Source organism: Aythya ferina (assembly GCF_964211825.1).
Source record: "Aythya ferina genome assembly, chromosome: 7".
Taxonomy (NCBI): Eukaryota; Metazoa; Chordata; class Aves; order Anseriformes; family Anatidae; genus Aythya; species Aythya ferina.
This window is the reverse complement of record NC_140302.1, coordinates 35,076,056-35,089,873: the sequence shown is the minus strand read 5'-3', so window position 1 is coordinate 35,089,873 and position 13,818 is coordinate 35,076,056. Positions and strand designations below refer to the sequence as shown.

General features: G+C 39.2%; 1 protein-coding gene across 4 annotated transcripts in view; it reads right to left on the bottom strand.

The window, feature by feature from the left end:
- DOCK1 (dedicator of cytokinesis 1) overlaps window positions 1-13,818 on the bottom strand; it is a 257,618-nt gene that overhangs the window by 118,558 nt on the left and 125,242 nt on the right. For all 4 annotated transcript variants that reach the window (XM_084525023.1, XM_084525025.1, XM_084525022.1 and 1 more), the window contains exon 28: window positions 4,891-4,992. In XM_084525023.1, the coding sequence (XP_084381149.1) occupies window positions 4,891-4,992 (102 nt within the window). The remainder of the gene's footprint in view (window positions 1-4,890; window positions 4,993-13,818) is intronic.

The following is a 13,818-nucleotide window of genomic DNA, read 5'->3' as shown; positions in this document are numbered from 1 at the left end:
AGAGAGTTACATAATTCCTAATGATCACCTTGCATATTTTGCTGCCCAAGCACTGCTCGGTATTTATACCAGGTGCCTGCTCCCTTCCCGCGCTGGGGGATCTGCTTTCTGCTGGGGCTGCTTCACAGCTCAGCAACCCAACGCTTCTGTGGAAGTGGCACCATAGGAAGGGTCATCACCTATCCAAGAGAGATCTGAGCTCACAGTGGCTTTTTTTCCTGCTATTTTGTGACTACAGACACATACTCTCTTGGTTTCCTGCAGCAAACCCCACCACTACTTCATTTGCTGCTGGTTTTGGCTGTTGAACCTCTGCATAATTTGCTGATCAAGCTGCATGTGACACTGGATGAATTTTCCTTTTTTTTTTTTGGATGATTCGTATTTGTCACTGACCTTAAATGTTGTCCTACACGGGGCTGAGCTGCTTTGCTGATTCAGCCCTACATTTTTATCTGCCGATATTCGCATTTTAATAGTCCTACTTTCACCCAGGTACTTTAAATAATGCACTGTAGTAACTAATGTAATTATTCATCAGCTAAACAGCTTCTGACGCTTACCTGTATTTCATGTACTCTCAATCCTATGCTCTTTTTAATTCTATTTTTCATATAAAAAAGTACATGGTTTAAATTAGATAACTCCTTACTAGGAGCAAAATCCAGCTTTTGCATGGGGAGTGGGAATGGATGGGGGAGCTACCAGTCCATGCTGTGTTGCTGTACAGCCTGTTTATTTTCAGTATACCTAGAATCAGAACAAATTATCCTGAACATTTGAAAGATGATTGAAAAAATGTACTAAAGGAACAAGGCAACTCTTGATGTCTTGCCAACTGCTGATACAGATCCTGTTCACTGTCCCAAGGAAGCAGAATTCACAATAGATGGGACCCATTCATAATTTCCATCAAATTACAGAAAGAAACCAGAGCAGGCTCAGCCTTGTAACAGGGTAGGATGTGACAGAGGCTTTTTGGCTGAACCCCCACTGAGCTCCATCACGGAGGCTGCCCCCAGACAGGCCCCATGCAGGGGTCCCACCACCATGGGAACTCCAAGTCCTACACTCACACCACAACTCGAAGTCCTAGGGGATTTTAAGGGGAAGGATGGAGGTACACCAGATGGCGATCCTAAACATTATATGGAGCTCATCTTCCTACTCACTTCACTGACCCCAGGACAAAATCTCAAATGCCTTTAGGAGGAATATTTCTTAAAATATTCCACAGAGCAAAACATTAGACTTTGTTTTTGTCAACTAATGTCACAAATTCCTCAAACAACTGAATCTGAAGTCTACCAAGTCAAAAAAGGAAGTGAAATCAGTTAGCTCCAGAAATAACCCCACTGATCGTGGATGATGTTTCATCTCAGGATGATAGCAGGCTTGACAATAACAAATTCCTCTTTGAAAAGAAACACCTTAATCCGAACAGCTTCTAAAATTGAACCTAAACAGTATATTCTACAGGGAGAGATAAGACTGGTTTTATCACATTCCAGCTCATCTCTTCTAACATTTTAAGGCCAAGAAAGACCATTATAATAATCTAAAAGTGACACCTACCTAACACAGGCCATAAAGTTTCATCTAGCAGTTCCAGCACCGAGCTTATAACTTCTGGTTAAGCATAAGCACATGCTGAAGAAAGATATAAGGGTTTCAAATGGTGAGGAAGCATCCACAGCTTCACTTAAGTTCATCATTTAAAACGGAAAAAAAAATGAAGAAAACGCTGTGTGTTTGTTTGAGCATACTTAGTTTCAGTTTTAAATCACTACTTTCTTATGCCTTTGTGGTTAGATGAAATACCCTGTAATAGGAGAGGCAGCTACCAGCTCCATATGTAGGGACTTTGGGTTCGAATGAAATCAGTTTGGATCTAAACTCTCAAGAGAGGCAAAGAGCACTAGCAGAAGGCTCAAAAATGGTGGTGGGACTAAAAAGAAATGTGGAAAAAAAAGCATTAAAAAGTTAAAACTAAGGAGAGAAGGGCCTGCTTTCCACCCAAAGCACATGATATCAGGTAATATATATAGTTCAGTAGCATCCCACCGCTGAAGACATACAGAAAACAAAAGCGTTAAGAGGAACATGGGAAAATCTGAACCTCAGCACCGATAGAGGTAAGGGAGGCAATGCTCCTGGGAGAGCTAGCAAACCCTCCTGTACTGAACAAGATGTGGGCTTTGAATTAACACTGAAATCCCATAGAAGAATAAATACTTAAGAGGACTGTAATTCCCTTTTTGCTACTCACTGAAAAGGTTATCTATCTTTTTTCATACAGAGAAATTGGGTTGTATCTTCATCCTTTTGTCCTACACGATGAGTGAACGGGAGTGAGTTTTTTTGTGTAAAAAAGGTAGTTTATTCACTGAGGTTTCCTTTTATCACAAGATTTACAATGTATTGCCATTACACCTCTGACCTTCATTTATATTATTTACATTTTAAAGTCAATTTAAGATATTATTACTTACCACTAGCACACTACCTATTCAGTGTTTCACCAGCTTACTCCATACTTTAATTTCCACTAATGTGCATCATCATTTAATCAACAGCATCATTAAAACATTTAAAAGATACATTTCAGTAAAGGTAGAAGAACTGTTACACCAACTGACTAAGCTTGGATTAGCATATCTGCTCCTACAAACCACAGTCAGGTGGCGTAACAAGCAGAAAATAAGCAATCAAACAGCATATATGCTGATGGAAAATAAGATTTTAATAATATGGAATAAGCCCATCCACAAAACCCAAGAACACGCAGAACAGGATGAATATACAGGGAGTAAGGACAAAGGAAAAAAGTGATTCATCATGTATCCCAAAGCACTGCATAGCATATAAATCACTCTCTTAAAACAAGCAATTATAAATAGATCACTTGCCAAACTTCAAATGCATAAATACTCTCTTGTTTTCACCAAGAAAGATCTGACCCTAGAGAATCACCTCAGACAATTTACAAAAAAGTTACTTTTAAATAAACACTTTTAATTCCGTTAGAATAATCACAATTTCCTAACCAATTTTCTTTCTCTGCATTTTATCATTACGAGGTTAGAGAGCAAACTGCTTTTACCTTTTCCTTATAAAACCCTGTAATCAGTTCGCCTTTTCCAGAGCTACGTGGCTTGAACCACTTTAAAACTACAAAAATATTTGCCTTCATTAACCAGGAGTGTTAACTCATGCCTTTTCTACAAATAAAAACATAATTTCACTGAACTAGATAAATCTAGCTAGGGAATGCTTCGCTGTTAGAGAACAAGTCTTATGAGGAGAAGCTGAGGGAGCTGGGGTTGGTTAGCCCAGAGAAAACGAGGCTCTGGGGAGAACTTTTCACCCTCTACAATTACCTTAAAGGAGGTTATAGCAAGGTGGGGATTGGGCTCTTCTCCCAAGCACCAAGTGGTAAGACGAGGGTAAACGGCCTCAAGTCGCACCAGGAGTGGTTTGTGTTGGATATTAGGAAAAATGTCTTTACTGAATGGGTTGTGCAGCACTGGAATAAGCTGCCCAGGGAAGTGGTTGAGTTGCCATCCCAGGAGGTCTTCAAGAAACGTGTATATTTAGGACTTAGAAGTAAGGTTTAGTGTTGGACATTAGTACTAGGTTAAACGTTGGACTGGGTAATCTTAGAGGTCTTTTCCAACCTGAATGATTCTATGATTATTACTGGAAAACCAAGTGGGGGAAAAAATTTATCCAAGGACGTGCTTAAAGAAGCCAAAGCAGACTAATTGGGAAGCAACCATTTAATATCATGATGTTCTTCTTCAGGTCTTTGCAGTTGGGCTTTGTCTTCATTCTCCTGAATCTTCATCTTTGTACTTCACTCTTCTACATCAGATACAAATACATTGAGCAACAGAGGCTCTAGCACCTGATCTGAAAATTGGCATCAGGCAAAGAGATCAAGTCTTGCATAACAGAAGCAGAGGTAAGGAGAACAAAAATTAAAGGCAATAAGGAAAACTGGAAAGTCCAAACAAAGAAATTACACAAACAGAAGACCATGGATTTTGTTCCACTGGGTACAGAAGGAAGAAGGCAATCTAAACGAAGGCCACCCTGAAGATTAAAGCAGAGATGAAAGCTGCCTGAAGTGCCGAACAGAATCCCCTGCAGCAGAGTGGGCAATGTAATACTGCTGATCAGACTTCAGGTCATCTGCTAATTGATGGATCTCAGCCAACAAGTTTGGTCGCTACTTTGCAGCATGCACTTGCCATATGGCAATGATAGTTTCAGGTCATTAGAGAGTTATCTCCTTAGCTATAAACTCTCTTCTATTATGCTCTAATTAAGTTGTGTTGTAGGATTAGTTAGACTACTGAACGACCACGAGAAGACAAATTTCAATTATTATTGCTTATTTAACAACTGAGGGCATCTTTAAGGTTAAAATGCTTTGTATAAATTTTAAAGCTAGCAGGTCTGCAAGTAAAGGCTATTTAAACAAATGAAGAAAATTGGGACATCTGGGAGATTTAATGCTAAAAGTTCTTTTCCTCAAGAAAGCTTTTTTTTCCCCCTCTCTCCTTAAACAAAACAGATTTTTAGTAATGACTTGGAATTACTATTTCCTAATACTTTCTTTTAATTACCTTACATCTAATGTCTCAGAGCTTGCGTTGAAAATATTGAACAGCTCCAGAGATGAGCTGCATTTCTGTGTGCGGCAGGAAGGTTAATTTGGTCCTTTGCAAATTCAGAAAATGTCACACTGCTTTATTAATTACTTTTAGATTACATTTGTAACTTTAAACATTTTGTCCACACTTCATAAGTAGACTTAAAAAACGGGAAAGAAAAACAAACACAAACTAAGCTCTCCTGTGGAGAGATAAAAGATTTTACACTTACCACAACATCTGACCTCATCTTTCCAAAAGTCTTGATTAAATGAGCGTAGTGATAGTCCTCCATTTGCCTTAGAATGGCAGTCATGCAGGCAACAAAACTTCCCTACCAAAGACAAAAATATAAACAGGTCAAGGATTTAAGATAGGGCAACACAATACTTGCTATCAAAACACGGTATTGTTAGAGAGCTCCATGTAAGAAAGTCAATAGACTTCTATTGTTTAAATTCATCGATATGCAAAATTCCGTCAAGAAAGCACAAAAAAAATCTTGAAAAGTTTCGATATCCAATTTCATAGTTTTATCACCAACTTCACTGAAGATTTTGCAACATATTTTTTCATATAAAAATTGCTCAGGCATTAAAGGCTTTGGAAGGTAATAAACTACTGCTAAAAATATCACACAGTATCAGTATTTGCATTTGGGAAGTCAATACTATGCTCAGGGAAGAAATCTCTTAAAATCATTATACTGAGCATCGCAGCCTAATCCCAAGTTTAAATTTATTGAGTGGTATTTTCAGATACTGTGATGCTTGAATAAATAAATAAATAAACCAACTAAACCCAGTAAATTCCACGAAAACGGGATAACAAACCTCCCTCTCTCAAACCATGGAAAACATAAGAAGTGACACAGAAAGTTTAACCTTTCTTTCTGGCACATGAAAATATCAGTCAGGACTCAAAAGCATATTATTATGAAAAACCCCTTCTATTGCTACTGGAAGCTCCAACCCCAAAGTGACATTTTTCTGTGCTCATGCTCCTTCTGGGACTATCTGCTAAAGACGTGTTGACTGGCTATGGTAACAGCATCCACACCTTTTCTGATATTTAATGAAGAAAAAAAAAAAAAAGAGAGAGAATTATTCAAAAAAATAAACGATTTTATATACGGTTTGATGAAACTGTAAATTCACCTTTCTGTGCTGTACTCAAGGTTATTCTATATCATGCATGGCATGACACAACATGCAGTAAATTTCTGTTCTTTCTAAGTACAGCACAGAGTTACTGTTTTTATTGTTTAGCTTTAAGATCTTTATTATTTTCAATTTAAAATATTTATTGCTGCATCAGGCCAAGTAATTGAGACCAAATGCAAGATGACATCAGGTTGTCCGTGTGCATTATAAGCCCTCCTATTTACTCTCCAGCCCCCAAACTCCACAAGATAAGCACTCCTTCAATATGTTTTTCTCCTATGTAGTGGAGTTTATACCTAAACTCCTACAGAGCTGATCATGTCCAGACAGGAGCATTCGTTTTATTTTACACTACACAACCGTCTCTGATGAGTTTTTAGGCGTATGCAAACGATGAACCTGAAAGGGAAGGGCCACCTGATCTGCTGATCCACTGCATCAAGAGAATTTCCTACAAAACTACACCATGAACAGAAGCAGTGGCTGCATAAAAGATAATGGTTACTGCTGTGGAATGTAAATAAGACTGGATCATCTCAAAAGAAAAAGGAAAGGCAAAACAATCATTGCCAAGACCGTGTATAACAGGCACTCTACAGAACAGACACCATGAAGAGCCTGTGCCTGCTGGAAGACTTCCAGTAGCCCACTTTCAGGCCTATTTCCACTCATGATGTCATCAGGCAAAGCGATGTTCCACTGAAATGTAATCTTTTTTAAATTGTCTACCGAAGCCTAGACTGCAGGTGTAATTTTAGTCCATCGCTTCTCCAAAGGGCCTGGGGATGGCTCCTAAAGGCTCGGGAGAGCTGAAGGCAGCCTCTGTACCTGGTTACGGATGGCCTCTCACTCGATGACTCTGCACTGCCCATTGCTTTGCAAACACGAATGTGCATTTCCCTCACATTACAACACTATCCACGTATTTGCAATCTAGCCCCTTTCACATAAACCACCAGTAAATGTCCAACCTCTGCTTCCTTCTAACTATGTGGACCCTATAACCACCTAATAGCTTTGATCAGTGCTGTTTATGTGCCCTTTTGAGGTGTAATTTAAGTTACTAGACATGGCTGCAACAGCCAAACGACGAATTTCATACCTGAAGAAATCCTTATGGCACCCTTGCATATGAAAAAAGGGAAGTGGAGCACCCGTTAAGCTTTCCGATGCATTTTAATATCCCTTTTAGCTACAGCAGGAGCTATACCCATCCATGGATGAGTTTCTCTGCCATTTCCTTCGTGCTGGATGGCGACCCTCTCCTCTCCATCAGCTAGATGTGAGGACCATTGCTTGCAAACCCCAACTCCCTCTTGTGCCAACATCTTGCCAAAGGATCACAACCCTTCTTCTATGACTGTCCCCATAAGCCAGGAAAGATGGCAAGTCACTGGTGAGAGAGCTAATTACATCCGAGTGTCTTCCTAGTAAGCACAGAGAGATTGGAAAGGACACATGAAAGTTTAATGTCTCCTAGTTCAACACACGACGTCTACCGAACGTGTGAAAATGAAAATATGAAAGGTTGCTGAAAACCCTGAATGTTTGCTGGAGAAAAACAAATACGGAAATATAAACAAGGTTAGAATTGCAAATGAAGCACGAATGTGAGGAAATTCTGTAGCACAATTAAATGGTAGTTTAAAACAGAAAAAAAAATAAAAAATTACAATAACAACTACAGAAACCTAATACTGTAACGTCAGCTTAAGCTGAGCCCCAAAATGATTCCTACCTGAATGTTTAGGGTCCTTGACACATCAATCAACATTATTTTTCATTTCCCTGCATAAAACCATGCACCGTTCCCATCTTCTTAGTATTACCTTGATAACAAAAACCCTTTCTTTCTTTAATATCATATTGTCCCCTTACGCCTCTGTTGCACTCCACACACACCTCTCCCCTCCAAAATTCATCCTCAGATCCCCAGGAAAATCTGTTTAATATTACAAAAAGTATACTACCAGTCTTCTGCTTGCTTTTCATAATTGTCTTTGCACTTTGAGGTATCATTTGCAGCCAGCATGCTCTTAATTACAACACTAATAAAAATTTGTAATTATTTATAGGCAATATTTGTATTGTAGGTATTTTAATATGGCCTATTAACTATTTAGCATTAGCTAACAACACTATTAAATTTTAATCTTTAGTTGATTTTTAGTCTTTAGTTGGATTCAGAGACCGTTGTTGTCTTCTGCCACTCCAAGCAATACAAAGAAGAAAAAAAAAGGAAAAAAAAAAACCTAATTGTCTAAAAAAAATCAATTTCAATTTTAACTTTAGGAGCAATTGCAAACCTACATTTATACAACAAGTACTGCAAGGGCAACATAGGGGCCTGCCATTGCCTCGTGCAATTATTAGCTATTTATTCATTGAAATAGTGTCAAGGCTTATACTGAAAACCCGTTCGCATCCTTCCTTACTAGCAAAGAGTAGAAACAAACACTGGAAATGAAGTATTCGAGAAGAAGGAAAAAAGAAAAAAACAGTAACAGCAACAAAATCAACCACAGAAGCTGATTCTTCTTCAGAAACAATGCATTATTATTCAGACAACACGTTGTATATAAAATGACAGTGTAATTCTGAAATGTAAACTTATTTCTAGTTCCTCTAAAATACAATTCCGAATGAAAAGTTGAAGATGCTCGCGAATGCTCAAAAAGTACTTATTTTCTTAAATTATCTTTATAATAAAATCACAAACGTTTCAGAGGGCCCTTTATTAGACATGGATAGGGAAATTTTAATATAAAATAATCCCCTCAAGTAATAGTAACGCTGAAGATTTTCAGAACGAGGAGAATTCCTTGCAGTGGAGACCACACGTGCCGATGCTTTTTTTCCAATGGGGTAAAACATAAGGTTTTAAATAGCCTTGTCCATGTTCTTCCAGGGAAATCTCTAAGTTGGAGAGTTGAAGATCTTTATGTATAGTGAGAAAATCAAAGAGAACTCAAAACTAGTTAAGGGAGGTTTCATTATCACTTCCCCATTACAAGAAGTATAAGTAAAAAAACACTTTTTTTTAACACATTTATTTATTTATTTATTTATTAAAAAAAAAAAAAAAAAAAAAAAAAAAAAAAAAAAAAAAAAAAAGATCCAAGGTTAAACTGAGCTTCTCACTAGGTTTTGGCTTTCACAACATTTTCATAGAATTTACTCTGGTGAAAATGCCTGAAACCCCTCACACGCCAGTTTGCAGGGATGTACAAATGAAGTTTTCTCTTTGCTTACACATACTGTGTATACATGTACATTAACAGTAAGTAAATAAAAAATCAGTGGTTCCCATTTCTAGAGCTGATGAATAAAACTGCCACCACTTCAGGACTCACAAGATAAAAATTTATCTTTTTTCAGCTGAATTTAGCTTTTCAGTGACTCCTGCCAAGACTGGCTGCCACATAAAGCTCCATTATAGTTTCCCACTAAGTATAAAACACAACAGGTCTGCAAACAACTCTGGTCACTGAAGTAAAAGACCTTTTTTTTTTTTTCTTATTGAAAAGATGCCACTTTTCCATGGCGGAGGAGTCCCAATCTTTTGTCGGCAGGGCTCTCGGGGGGAAGCAGCCTGGGTGCTGTGTGTGGGAGAGGCTGCAGAGGAGCTTATTTCCTAAGATATGTTTTTAGTGGGCTAAAGCTATCGAAATTGTTAAAAAATAGACTTTGGTGATGTGAAATAAATGTAACTTGGTTATGTTCTTCAGTTTGTTGCTTCGTGTTTTACCAAGAAGGCCAGTTTGGAAGCCACAGAGAAAAGAAAAATACTCTAAACCACCCTAATGATGTATTTGTTTGGGAAGGGGTTATTCTGGAAGGTGTTTTATTTTAAAAGGCTGGTTCAAAGCAACACGTTTGTGTTCAGAGACAGCCCAGGTGGGCAGTTCTCCTTGCAGAGAAGCCTGGACAAGAGCTACCCCTGCAGCCTCCTGTCTCACAGGGCCCCAGTGAGGACAAAACTCAGGCAGCACAAAAATAACGAAACAACAAACCACCTGTGAATGCAGAGAGACCTCCTTGGCAAGAACAGCAAAAAGGATCCTCGCAGATCTAAACCTGAACCCGAGACCACGATAATTTAACTGGAATTCATTTTGCGAGAGGCGTATTTATGAGACCCCTTGATGATATGCACACTGAGAATACACACAAAACCTTCGTAGCTTCAAAGGGCCCGGCGCTAACTCTGGTAGAAGGCGAGCACAAAATTAATGAGATATTTTAACAACACCATTTACCATTTTTTTTTCTAAGGCTCTTTTTCAAAGAAGTCCATTTTAACCAAAAATGTTTCATTTTAAAAAGCTCTAAAGAGTCTCTGTTAAATAGTATGCCCTTCAATTGAAAGCACAGTGCTTAAGATTTCTGAAGGTCAGTCCATTTATTTTTGGTTTCCTAAATGCGATTGCCTTTCCCCACGCTATGTAACGAATTACTTCACTGAAAATCCAGAGAACTGCCCTCAAATCTGTTTCAGGTATTTCGCCTTATGCTGTTATTAATGCTAGGACAACACACAAAAACAATATTTATGGGTATGGCCAGCATTCAAGTAGGGGAAAGAAAGGAAAAGACCAAAAAAAATCTGTTTATATGGAATTCAGCACACACGTCACAGGACAGGTCGCTTGCCACTTTTGGTCTTTCATGCCAACAGCATCAGGAGCAGGCTCACACACACCGACAGAAGGAGCAGTGATCTCCGGACAGATTTAATGGGGCAGTAAAAAGGTTCCTGACACCAATACAAACCTCAAACAAACTGTCTTCCTCACACCAGTGAGAGCCTTTCATCTTGTTTACTTTAGATTTCCCAACGCAGAATGATGTTAGGAAGCTAATTTAACTATAATTATTATTATCGCCATCTGAAGTACTCTCCAAGTGAAAGACGTATGTGTTCTAGCACTCGGAGTTAGATAAATGGCAGGGGAAAAAAAAAAAACACTGAACTTTCTTGGAAGCAAACTCAAGTCACCAAAAAGCTAAAATAAAACAGAGCTGGAGAACACAGCCCAGATGCAGACACGTGCACAAACAGCACAGGATCCTGTCCTCTCCGTGCTTCATCCTCAGCATCCTTCATGCTGTGCTGTGGCTGCTCCTGGGTTATGGCTTTAATGACTTTATGCTGTCATGAGGAAAAAAACCAAGAATTTCCAGACTCTTTTTGCACTGTAAGCTTATGGATCCCACACCACGACATTTTACTGATGGCTAAACACTTCTGTAAGCCTCAATGTTAGCTAAAGCAATCAGAATCAATTTTAGTTATCCAACACGATCGATGCTGAGAGCCATGGAAATAAACTACAATTAGGTTGACCAGATAAAGAAGTTGTGCAAATAAGATAAGATAATTTAAGTTGAAACAGGCATCCTATATTAAAAATTATTACACCACAGAAACATCAGTAATTGAGACAGCCCTACAGGTAGTAGGGATATTGTCCCTGAAGCAAGCAAATCATGCCTCAGTAAGGTATCACTATGACTAATCATGGGAATGCTATGGGAAGCTGTCCTATTACCTTCTCAGTGAACCCCCTCTTCATACAAGACAGGTGACCTTGCTTCATCAACAGACTTCTAAAAGAAACAGCCGTTTTTAAGACAAATTATTTCAGTTTTGATGCTTCTCATTTGACTGTTGTGATATAAAATATTTAAGAACCGGTTTATTTAGGGGCTTGGAAAGCTTGAGAGAAAGATCAGAAATATATGCAATCAAAATTTAATTGGTAGGAGCACGCAGATTAGATAACCTTGGGTTAGAAAAGGAACTTGCAAGAAGAGGTCCCTGGGGAATCTTTTGAGTTTCTGAACCAATTTCTGCCTTTGGTTCATATCCACATAAATCATCACGTAATGCCAGTGGGGCTTTCCTGATAGGAAATGTTCAGGACAGAACAAACAGCAGGTATGGAGAGGAGGCTTGATTGGGAGGAGGCTTCACGTGGAAGGCAGTCTCTTCTGTTGAACTTTGTTCTCATCTTTTGGTTCAGCAGAAGGTGATGTAGTCCTTGCAGACAGGAATTAGGGCAACTCTCATCAGTGTTAAAAGAAAGGCAGGGCTCTTTTTTACATTTGTATGGTGGGAAAATGAAAATTTCATTACAGTCAACTCTCATTCCCTCCTCCACAAGAGTAGGAAAACTGTTTTGATAGAGAAAGATAGCTCTGCTGAAGTGGTCTGCTCCTTTATTACTGCTCTTCTAACTAAGTTTAACTTTCTGTGATATTTCATTGTATAGTAGCAAAATTGGTATTATTCATACAAATCCACATGCCATTATGGTGAATAAGAGAAATACAATTTCAGAAGAGTTTGCATTTTAATTCAGACTTTCTGTACCAATATCGACAGACAAGAGGAGCTGAAAAGATGAATATCTAGTAGTAGCAAATGGGGTTTCATGGAAGTGAAATTGCTCTTCTCTGCCTACAGGAGTCTCTCATCTTACCTCCCTCTTCACTCGTAATTTGGCTCTCAAATCACACCTGCACCTCTCCAGGACAGATGCAAAGACAGGGGCTGGAGGAGCCTGGTTCCTGCTAATCCATCTTGCAACTGCCACTCGAAAGCTAGAGTATGATTCACCAAAGGAATGAGAAGAAGCACGATTTCCATTACAGAGCCTCAAAAGCAGAGCACAGAGAGCAGAAGCGATTTACTCAGGGTCTGAGCAGGGCCTTGGTGGAGCTGTGAGCAAGGCGCTGCCGCCCACCGAGCTGCCACCGCCACACGCCCCAGACACACTGGGCCAGCTTCCCCCTGGCAGGAATCCTCTCCCAGACACTTTTCTCTTTGTCATTTGTATACGTAGGTTGTCTCTCATGCGGGCAATCTTACTTCATCTATAATTTGTTCAGCTTGTTATATTTTGCAAAACGCGTGCCAAGTTTGCCACCAGCAGAAGAAAAATTCAAAAGTAATTCCTTTTAGACAATGAAAAGCAAGTTCAGATATAAATATTTTCCTACAGGCAGTGCTGGAGGCTGTCTACAGGTATTTACAGAAGCAGCCATATCTATATTTCATAAGGATTCACTATCAAATAACAGAGAACAATTTAGCACTTTGCATTTAAGTAAGACGGGAATCCAAGGAACAACAGCAGATCAAGGAGGACTGGAGTTAAAGCACCGAAGGCCCTGTGCAGAACCTGAGGATGGTAACACGAGGTCGCAGCTCCAAGAAAGATGCAATTCTTCCCCATAACGTTATTAAATTTGAATGTTATTTCTTACTAATCTCAGAGTAAAACAGAATACTTTGGGGGGGGGGTTCAGACCACCTTGCTAAAGAATGTACAGTATCAAGAAGTATAGCAAGTATCAATCTCTAATATGCAGTTTAAGCAGAAGCAGCTGAACATTAATATTGTGGAAAACTAAATTCACTTCTTTTTTTTTTTATTTTTTTTATTACTGTTTCAAATGATGACCACAAAGTTCATTATAATACATCCCAGCAGGACACAACTGATGAACAGCTATACATTTCCTCCTGCAGAAAATAATGCAGCAAAAGTCCAACATCAGTAGGGCTACAGAGCACTATCAGTTTGGTTATGGACAAATTGAGCCTTTTTTTCTGAGCTGGGGTCAATCACTACCTTCAGGAGCACAAAAGCAGGCATTAAGCTGCTGGTGGAAACACAGAACATGTGCAAGACATGGGGCACGTGTGGGATCACAACGCCCGAGCTGAGCAATCCCCTACAGACCTGCCCCACTGCCAGGTTTGCACCGAGGCACCTCTGACTCCCACCAGAGCACAAGGTGGTGTAGAAAATAAGGCAGCATGCAGTAGGCATCATTAAGAAAATAGCACTTGTTTGGTTACGGGCACTGGGGGTAATGGAAGGCGATTTCTGCTTTCCAATCTTCTTGACAATTCTCAGGGTAAACAGTAAATGGGAGCAAGGCTAACTAGTGGATATGAAGGATGAATTCAAAAGGCGTTAAATTGA